The sequence below is a fragment of the Nicotiana sylvestris genome, chromosome 1, assembly GCF_000393655.2.
Source record: "Nicotiana sylvestris chromosome 1, ASM39365v2, whole genome shotgun sequence".
Taxonomy (NCBI): Eukaryota; Viridiplantae; Streptophyta; class Magnoliopsida; order Solanales; family Solanaceae; genus Nicotiana; species Nicotiana sylvestris.
In genome coordinates this window covers 180301981-180312343 of record NC_091057.1, presented here as the reverse complement: position 1 = coordinate 180312343, position 10363 = coordinate 180301981, and the positions used below count along the sequence as shown (strand labels likewise).

General features: G+C 33.9%; 3 protein-coding genes across 3 annotated transcripts; 2 read left to right on the top strand and 1 right to left on the bottom strand.

The window, feature by feature from the left end:
- The first annotated feature begins 938 nt into the window (after positions 1-938).
- On the top strand, positions 939-2482 carry LOC138877518 (uncharacterized). Its single transcript, XM_070157133.1, has 5 exons — positions 939-1088; positions 1197-1324; positions 1435-1466; positions 1603-1697; positions 2213-2482. Exons 1-5 carry the CDS (start codon positions 939-941, stop codon positions 2480-2482), a joined length of 675 nt encoding a protein of 224 aa, XP_070013234.1.
- Positions 2483-6257: 3775 nt separating this feature from the next.
- LOC104244557 (LOB domain-containing protein 24-like) lies at positions 6258-7034 on the bottom strand. Its single transcript, XM_009800003.2, has 2 exons — positions 6882-7034; positions 6258-6476 (listed from the first exon to the last, which is right to left on the bottom strand). Exons 1-2 carry the CDS (start codon positions 7032-7034, stop codon positions 6258-6260), a joined length of 372 nt encoding a protein of 123 aa, XP_009798305.1.
- A 1105-nt stretch (positions 7035-8139) lies between these two features.
- On the top strand, positions 8140-8628 carry LOC138877509 (uncharacterized). Its single transcript, XM_070157124.1, has one exon. The coding sequence runs from the start codon at positions 8140-8142 to the stop codon at positions 8626-8628; it is 489 nt and encodes a 162-aa protein (XP_070013225.1).
- Positions 8629-10363: the final 1735 nt, after the last annotated feature.

Here is a 10363-nt window from a genome sequence, read left to right as displayed (position 1 = left end):
CAGCCGCACAGGCCTTCCTGAGGTACTGCGGTCTAGTGCCCTGTGCGGACCACACGAAATGGATCGCGGTCGCACAGGTCTCCACCGCGGATCGCAAGAAATCGAGCGCGACCGCGAAGGCTTGGCCTTGCTCACCGCGGACCGCACAAATCCCACCGCGGCCGCGAAGCTTCCACCGCGGACCGCGAGACCTAGCTTCAGAGACCTGCAACTTCTATGTATCTGCAACTTTTTCCTAAGTGTAAAAACATCCTGAAACTCACCCGAGCCCTCGGGGCTCTAAACCAAATGTCATACTAACTCAAAAACATCATATGTACTTACTCGTATAATCAAATCATCAAAATAACCTCATGAACATCAAATTAAATTCCGAGATCAATGAAATTTTCTCAAAATTTCTTTAAACAAATTTTTTGCAATTTAAGTCCGAATCATGTCACATGACATCCGTTTTTCACCAAATTCCACAGAAATGTCTTAAATCATATGTAAGACCTGTACCGGGTGCCGAAACCAAAATGCGGGCCCGATACCATCATGTTCTAATCAAATTTCATTTCAAATTTCTTTAAACAAATTCCAGAAAATAATTTCCTTTAAAAATTCATTTCTCGGGCTTGGGACCTCTGAATTCGATTTCGGCATACGCCCAAGTCCCATATTTTCCTACGGACCCTCCGGGACCGTCAAATCACGGGTCCGCGTCTGTTTATCCAAAACATTGATCGAAGTCAAATTAGCTCATTTTATAATCAAAACTTATCATTTTTCACAGATTATCATGTTTAAGCTTTTCGGCTAAGCGCCTGAACTGTGCACGTAAATTGAGGTGACTCTAAATGAGGTTCTCAAGGCCTCAATATACGGAAGTTTTGTTTTAAAACAAGTGATGACCTTTTAGGTCATCATAAGTAAAGACTTTTTTGTTAGCAGAGATGCAGTCTAAGCTGTCCTCTTGTCCTTATCTTATCTCCTCATATGTTTGTTATGATCACATATCCCCTACCTATAAAGCTTCCTTGGCTGCTTACTCAGCAGTCTTTGAGCCTTCATCCTATGCTAAAGCATGCAAAGATCCTCTCTGGGTTGATGCTATGAAGGCAGAAATAGCAACACTTGATGAAAACCAAACTTAGACCATAGTTGACTTGCCTCAGGACAAATCTCACATTGGTTGCAAATGGGTATTCAAGGTGAAATACAAATCAAATGGAGAGGTTGAACGATATAAAGTCAGGTTTGTAGCAAAAGGCTATAGTCAAGAGGAAGGATTGGACTATAAAGAGACATTCTCTCCTGTGGCCAAAATGGTTACAGTAAGGTCTGTAGTGGCTCTAGCAGCAGCTTCTCACTAGTACATATTTCAGATGGATGTGCATAATGCATTTCTCTAAGGGGATATTTCTGAAGAAGTCTTTATGCAAATTCCAGATGGCTTTTCAAGCCAGGAGGAGTATCAGAAGGTATACAAGCTGAACAAGTCCTAGTATGGGCTCAAACAAGATCCTAGACATTGGAACTTGAAGTTAACATAAGCTCTGTTAGATATGGTGTTCAAACAATCTCATTATGACTATTCTCTCTTTACACAACAAAAAGGATCAAATCTGGTGGTCATACTTGTCTATGTGGATGATCTCCTAGTAACAGGAACTAACTTGAAGCTGATTGAGCAAGTGGGAAAGGACTTACAAGTCAGATTCAAAATGAAAGACCTTAGGGAACTAAAATACTTCTTGGGCATTGAATTTTCTAGATGAGAAAAAGGAATTCAAATTCACCAAAGAAAGTATGCCCTTGAACTAGTTTCTGAACTAGGTTTGTCAAGTGAAAAGGCAGTAACTACTCTACTAGAGTTCAGTCACAAGCTAACCTCTATGGAATTTGATAAGGTTATTACCAAGAATGGTAGTGACAATGACAATGAACTTGAAGACAGAAGGAAATATCAGAGAATAGTAGGCAGACTATTGTACTTAACCATGACTAGGCCTGACATAGTCTTTGTGGTTCAAGTACTAGTCAGTTCATGCATGCTCTTAAACAGTCTCACATGACTGCAGTAATGAGAGTCATCAGGTATATAAAGAGAACTCCAGGTCTAGGTCTGTTCATGCCAGCAGATGGAAATTTGAAGTTAACTGCCTATTGTGATTCAGACTAGGGTGCTTGTGTGAAAACAAGCTAAGTAACTGGTTATGTGATCAAGTTTGGAGAAGCTTTAATATCATGGAAATCAAAGAACCAAGGAACAGTCTCAGGAAGCTTAGTTGGAGCAGAATTCAGAAGCATGGCCACAACAGTAGCAGAAGCTACATGGCTAACAGGACTATTCAGAGAGCTTAACATTGAGGTTGAAGTTCTAATACACCTTTTCTATGATAGCAGAGTTGCTATTCAAATTGCAGCTCATCCCATCTTTCATGAAAGGATAAAGCATATTGACATAGGCTGTCACTTTGTGAGAGGGAAAATTTAGGAAGGTCTGATTCAAACGGAGAAAATTGGAACCAAAGAACAACTTGCAGATGTGGTGACAAAGGGCCTATGTAGTCCACAACATGATTACTTAGTGAGCAAGCTGGGAATGAAGAACTTGTTTTTATCCCTCAGCTTGAGGGGGAGTGTAGAGAACTCTAGGTGTATAGGTGTACAACTGTAATGAGCTGTAATTAACAGCTGTAATTAAATTAAGATACTTAGGTTGTTAGTTGTATAAGTAGTAGTTAGTTAGTTAGTTATACTACGGTACAGATTTCATTTTCACTGTTCTTCTAATGGAACCTCGCTTCTTCTTCTCTCTTCTCTCCGATAGCTTCTGTGTTTGAACTCGTTAAACTCTATAGCTGAGCTCTTCAACAATTTATGTATCTGCAAATCATAATATATGAATGCATAACAAATGGTTATAATAATGTTATGCAGTGAATAATAACTTAGGATTACTTTAAGAGTTTTTTGCCTTAATTGGTTATTTTTAGTTGTGTATTGCATGATATACATGTACTCTATTTAACATGTCATCCTATATAAAATAATATACAGATTCTCATATGATCTAGCCATGGGTGGATCCAACCCTTCGATATCGGGTTCCGTTGAATTGCTTTTGTCGTGGAGTACAAATTGATGTGTATTTCATTACAATTGTAATAATTAATAGATGTGAACCCATAACTTTAAACAAAATTAAAGATAATAGATTAAATGTTAAAAATCTTAAATATTAAACTCATAGTATTTAAATCCTAGATCCGCCTCTAAATCTAGCCCTATTGCTAATACGGAATTTGATAAGACAAACAAATGTTTTATTAAGTTATGTGATAATTTTTTTGTCCAACTACCCAGACATGATTTGAATTCATCTAATATAACATAAAATAAGAACTTTCTTCGAACAAGGAAAGAAAGACAAATAAACATAAATAAGATGAAAATAAAGGTAAGCACTTTGGAAATTCATCAGTGTGTTCTCACACACTAACTTTTTGACTTGGGTTAACCGATAGTCTTTCTTTAAGTAATTTGGCTCCTTTTTTCTTTTACTTTTTGACGGGAAGTTGCACTCACACTCCTTTTATTCTAACACACTTCCTTTGATCCTATTTTTTTTTTTTTTTTTATATTGTACTTCTTTAAGTTTAGAAAGTCCGAATTTTCATAGATTTCAAGAGTACAAACTTCATTTTAACTAACTGAATTATTATGATGTGATGTTTTATTCATATATACTATTTGAAACTTTATAACCCTTAATATTCATGTTTAGTTAATAACCCGGCATAAATAAATTTTGTTTACGAAATATATATAATCCACCTTAAAAGGCTCCCAATCCATTATTTGTGCCTTCAATCAAGGATGTAAAAAATTGCAATTCAACTTCTCAATATACAAGAATAGGTTTTTAGGAGTAAAGTAACAGATTACGAGTAATAGCATTTAAGTTAATCACCCATGGGTATAGACAAGAAAGCAGTTATAGGAAAAAGGTCATATATGCCAGTGAACTATGCGAATTAGGACAGATATGCCCGTCGTTAACAGTTTCGCACAGATATGTCCAATCCGTTCAATACTTGCTCATTTATGCCCTTAGTTTAACGGAACCACTATTCTGTCTTTCTTAAATAATTAATAACCGGACCTAACTAAAATCTGCTGACCCGATCCATTAGGACCTGACCCACCCTTATTTCAAATATATTTTTTGATATAAAATTTTTGTTTGATTGAGAAATTGTGTGATAATCATATTTATTTATTTGAGTAATTTGATAATCGATTTTTTTTTGTTATACATCATTTCGGGAAGTAATCCTACTAAAAGTAGTACTAATTGATATTTATTAATTATATTAATAATATAATATTCGAATTCGTTTGTGCTTTCTTCAATCGTTTTGCCATCTATTTTTATTTTTCTCAGTAGTGCTTGTTATGAAATAATATTTGTTATGAAATAATTAATTAATAAAAATGGAAAAGAAGCACCACTGTTTTAACAATTTATTAATTATTTCATATCAAATTTGTAATGAAAAAAGTAATCCAATAAACTAATAATCAATCATATAATGATCACTTATTTAGACAACAAAAAAACGGATCCATCAGGTTAAGTTATAGTGAACATGGAGTTATTTGTATTTGTATTGATGAAAAATACAAATAGATTGTGAGAAAAATAAAAGTAGAAGGTAAAATGATCGAAGAAAGCACAAACTAATTAAAATAATAAATAAATATGAAGTACTACTTTTAGTAGGATTACTTTCCGAAATGATGTATAATAAAAAAAAGATTAATTATTAAATTACTCAAATAAATAAATATGATTATCACACGATTTCTCATTCAAACAAAAATAATATATCAAAAATATCTTTAAAATAAGGTTGGGTCGGGTCCTAATGGATCGTGTCAGCAGATTTTAATTGGGTCCGGTTATTAATTATTTAAGAAAGACAAAATAGTGATTCCGTTAAACTAACGACATGAATGAGCAAGTATTGGACAGATTGGGCATATATGTGCCAAACTATTAACGACGGACATATCTGTCCTAATTCGCATAATTCACTGGCATATATGACCATTTCCGTTTAAAATTTAATGGGTTCAATAATAAAAATTTTAAAATGTTAAACCCATAAAATTAAATTTTAGATTCACCTCTTGCTACGGGTCAATAATAAAGACAGAAGCTTCATTTAAAGACTGACTACTAACATAATAGTAGGTAGAAAAACACTAATTGCAAACGAGAACTATTTATGTATCTGCAAATCATAATATATGAATGAATAACAAATGGTTATAATAATGTTATGCGATGAATAATAACCTAGGATTACTTTAAGAGTTTTTTGCCTTAATTGGTTATTTTTAGTCGTGTATTGCATGATATACATGTACTCTTATTTTACTTGTCATCCTATATAAAATAATATACAGATTATCGTATGATCTAGCCATGGGTGGATCCAGTCCTTCGATATGGGGTTCAATTGAATCCAGTGCTTTTGTCTTGGTGTATAAATTTATGTGTAAAATTCATTACAATTGTAACAATTATTAAATGTGAACCCATACTTAAACAAAATTAAAAATAATAGATTAAATACTAAAAACCTTAAATATTAAACCTAAAGAATTTAAATCCTAGACATGATTTGTGATAATTTTTTTGTCCAACTACCCAGACATGATTTGATTTCACCTGATATAACATAAAATACGAACTAGGAAAGAAAGACAAATAAACATAAATAAGATAGAAAATAAAGGTAAGCAGTTTGGAAATTCATCCACACTAACTTTTTGACTTGGGTTGACCCATAGTCTTTCTTTAAGTAATTTGACTCCTTTTTCCTTTTACTTTTTGACGGCAAGTTCCACTCGCACTCCTTTTATTCTAAACACACTTCCTTTGATACTATTTTGATTTTTTTATTTTACTTCTTTAAGTTTAGAACGTCCCAACTTCCATAGATTTCAAGAGTTCAAACTTCATTTAGCTAACTGAATTATTATGATGTGATGTTTTCTAATGGGATATTTTTTATTCTTATACACTATTTGAAACTTTATTATCCAAATTTTACTCGTCAAAGAACCTTCTTTATATATTTCGAAAACAGGAAGGAAAAAAAAACTTATAATTCAAATTTATTTAGTAAAACAAATGGATTGAAGAATCAAATTAATGATGGAAGTGATCAATTAGAAACTCCATTTTGGTCTAAAAATTAGACTACTTGTTGCTGTAACTCTCCTTGAACTTGTGCTTGAGCTTTGAGCAAGTCGATTTGAGCTTGTACTTTAGCCAATTGACATTGTACGTGGTAGATTTCTTCATGTAAAAGAGTAACGATACCAACACAACCATAAACTGGATCCTTAATTCTGCAATATGCCTCTAAGTACAATGAGTCTGCTACATCTGCTCGTTGATGCTCTTGTACTTGCTGAAATTTTACACAGAACAATAAAATTAATTTCTATGACAGTCTTTGACATATTAATTTACATAGTTAAGCCACTACTTTTTACAATAATTTTTTTAAAAGAAGTATAGTAGTAGTAGTAGTAGTACATGCTCAAACTTTCGAAAGATGAATAAATAAGTTAAACAGTACTTCTTTTTATAGTTCTTAATTGTTACTTATCATTTGAAGGAGCTAGGAATAAAGATTTTTTTTTAAAAGTAACCAGATAAAATGATTGTTGGAATATATATAATTTTACACAGAGATGATGAACGATTGAATGAGATATAAATATACAAAATAATATCTTGTATGTACAAATATACCTAAACATATTTGAAACAAGAAAAATAAACTAGATTTTTGTAGGATTAATATATATACCTGGAGCATCTTTCCAACATTGCTAGCACCATAGACTTTATGAACATAAGAAAATCTTTGAGGATTATTTGGAGGAAAATATGGCAAAAATATACAATTGGAAGGGCATCTTCTTCTTAATTGCTTGCAAGCTGCACAACGTGAGGAAGTCATTTTCTTTTCAAATATTTTTTTTATATTGGAAAGAGAGGAAAATTTATCAAAACAAGGTACAAAGATTTTGTGAATCTTTTGTTTATGAAGAAGAAAATCTAAGCAGAGATCTTAGATACATTATACTTCAATTAAGATTCAAGATAGTGTATTTAAAATAAATAAAAAAACTATTAACGGCTATGCTTGTTTTTGAAAATTTGGTATTGTAAGGAAGGTTACCAGTACTTCAAATCAGCCATTCAGTGATTGAGCTAAACTTGGAAATAATGAAATTTAAATTTTTCTAATCATTTTTCTGTTTTTTTCTCTCTTCTTGTAAAGAATTTCTTTTGACAAAGTTCAAAGGAATATAATAATCTCAATGCGATGAATATAGTAAATGAATCATCATTAAGAGTGGATTGGATTCACTTTAACATGATCTCCTAACGAGACACTTCCAGTCACGTGTGAAGCAGTGTGTGGAGTCAAGTTAACTAACTGTAGTTAGTAGGATGGTTAATAGGTTGTTTATAGTTAATTAGAGTTAGACACAAATAATTAGTTGACGACTGTCAGTTAGTTAGTTAGTTAGATAAATACGTATACACTGTACAGATTCCTAGGTGGAATGAAATAGTATCGAGAAACTTCTTGTCAAGTTAACAAAGTAGAGGTTTATTAGGACTAATGTGTAATTACAGAGACTTAGGGTTGTTAGTAAGAGTAATAACCAACTTAGTCTATAAAAAGATTAAGTCGGTTATTACTGTGCTTATCTGAAAAAGAGAGCTTGTAGCTCGTTCTTCTTCCTTCTTCTTCTATGAAATCAAAGCCTTCATTATTGAATTGTTCTTGCATGTGTTAACCCAATTGAAGCTTGATCAATCTAGTACAAATTAACATGGTATCAGACCACAATCGATCAATTAGAGTTGTTATCCGAAGAGATCTGAAAACAGTTAATTTCATAGTTTGAGAAGGTGCAACAATGGCGGACGATGAAATTGAGAAGCTTCCTCACAATCATCCATTATACATAAAGGATTCAGATTCACCGGGAACAGCCTTGATAGCTCTCAAACTCACAGGGCCAGAAAATTATGCCCTATAGAGTAGATCTATGAGAGTGGCTCTCCTAGTGAAGAACAAATTAGGTTTTGTGGATGGAACTTGTCAAATAACTTCGTACAAAGGTGAATTGGCAGCGCAATGGGAGAGATGTAATGCAGTGGTCGTCTCATGGCTCAGCAACACTGTAGCGGCAAAGTTGGTGCCGAGCATCATGTACGCTTCAAGTGCGAGAAAGATCTGGGACGAGTTCAAGGAAAGGTTTGACAAAGATGATCTAACTAGAATTTACCAAATTTCTGCTGATATTGCTGCTCTTAAGCAAGGAACAGATTCTGTGACTTCTTATTTCTCAAAGTTGAAAGACTTATGGAATGAGTTAGATATCATAACACCTTTACCCTTATGTGATTGTGAAGAATCACGTCCATATGTAGATCACCTGATGAGACAAAGACTTTTACAATTTTTAATGGGGTTAAATGAGAGTTACAGTCATGTGAGGAGTGCAGTGTTGCTAAAAGGCCAGTTCTTACTGTGAATCAAGCCTATGATGTTGTAGTGCAAGAAGAAAGTCAGAGGGAATTAGCGAGTAGTTGAAACAAAGAGGGAGCCAATGACTATGTTAGTAGGGAAAGGAAATCAGTTCATGAAAGGGAAGAAAATAGGTATGATTTGTGAACACTGTGGATACAAAGGGCATTTGAAAGAGAATTGCTACAAAATAGTTGGATACCCTGCAGATTTCAAAAGTAAGAAAAAGAATCAGTTTCCTACAAAAACATATGCTAACAATGTTAATGGAGAGAAAGAAGTAATAATGAATGAACAACCACAAGGAAACTACATAATTGAGGATCAATACAAGCACTTGGTGAGCCTGTTGACAAAAACATCCATCGAAGGAAGCTCCAACAATACATCAAGCTCAACAAATATGACAGGTATAAAGTCACTGTTATTTAATGCAAGATCATATGCTTGGATAGTAGATTCAGGAGCATCACACCATATTACCTTTTGTAAAGAAGTTTTAGAAAAATTAAGGAGAATCAACAAAGGAAATAGTAGAGGAGTTCAAATACCCACAGGAGGTAGATCAAAAATAGTACATACAGGTGATGCAACAATACTAGGAGGGAAGAAGATTAGGAATGTCCTACATGTACCTGACTTCAAATTCAATCTCACTTCAGTGTCTAAACCGACTAGAGATTTATGTTGTTCAGCCTGCTTCTACCCTGGTTTTTGTGTGTTTCAGGGGCTTTACAATGGCAGGGTACTGGGGATTGGTAGAGAAGATGAAGGGTTGTACATAATCAGGAGTGAAGAAGATGAAATAGTAGCTGGATCAGTCAAGAAGGAAAAAATAAGTGCAGAATTGTGGCCTCAAAAGATGGTGCATGTCTCTATAAATTCATTGCAATGCTTGCCAGACCTGAAGAATAAAGTGAATAAAGATGTGCAGATGTATTGTGAGATTTGCCCATTGGCTAAGCAAAGTAGACTAAAGTTTCCTACTAGTAGTCACCAATCTTATCACATTTTTCAGCTTGTGCATGTAGATGTCTGGGGACCATACTAGCCTACAACCTATGACAAGAAACATTATTTTATAACTATAGTAGATGATTATAGTAGATATACTTGGATTTGTTTGCTGCATTCTAAATGTGAAGTAATAGTAATGCTGAAGGATTTTTTTCCCTTGTGAAGAATCAGTTTAATGCTTCTATAAAAGTGTTGAGGTCTGATAATGGTAGAGAGTTTTTCAATAAAAACTGCAATGAATTACTTGCATCCTTGGGAATAGTACATCAAAGTAGTTGTCCCTATACTTCACAACAAAATGGAGTAGTAGAGAGGAAGTATAAACACATATTGGAGGTGGCAAGATCATTGAAATTTCAAAGTAACATACCTACTAGATTTTGGGGGGACTGTGTCAAGACTGCGGTCTACTTAATCAATAAGCTGCCCACAATAGTGTTAAATAGAAAATCTCCATATGAAAAACTTTATGGGAAAACACCAAAGATAGATCATCTTAAAGTGTTTGGATGTATGTGTTATGCTAGCACACTGCCAAGAGGGGACAAGTTTGCAGTAAGAGCCTTGAAGTCAGTGTTCATTGGCTACTCTGAAGTGCAAAAAGGATATAAGCTGTATGACATGGAGTTCAATAAGTTCTTAGTGAGCACGGATGTAAGTTTCAGAGAAGACATATTCCCTTTTAAGACCTTACCTTGTCAGCCTGAGAACTTATTCATTCCTGA

Coding starts and splice junctions, on each gene's coding strand:
- LOC138877518 (XM_070157133.1), top strand. CDS start 939: ATGCAGTCTAAGCTGTCCTCTTGTCCTTATCTTATCTCCTCATATGTT. Junction 1,089..1,196: donor CATGCAAAGATCCTCTCTGG/GTTGATGCTATG, acceptor TGGGTATTCAAG/GTGAAATACAAATCAAATGG. Junction 1,325..1,434: donor GCCAAAATGGTTACAGTAAG/GTCTGTAGTGGC, acceptor TGCAAATTCCAG/ATGGCTTTTCAAGCCAGGAG.
- LOC104244557 (XM_009800003.2), bottom strand. CDS start 7,034: ATGACTTCCTCACGTTGTGCAGCTTGCAAGCAATTAAGAAGAAGATGC. Junction 6,477..6,881: donor ATGTTGGAAAGATGCTCCAG/GTATATATATTA, acceptor GTAAAATTTCAG/CAAGTACAAGAGCATCAACG.
- LOC138877509 (XM_070157124.1), top strand. CDS start 8,140: ATGAGAGTGGCTCTCCTAGTGAAGAACAAATTAGGTTTTGTGGATGGA.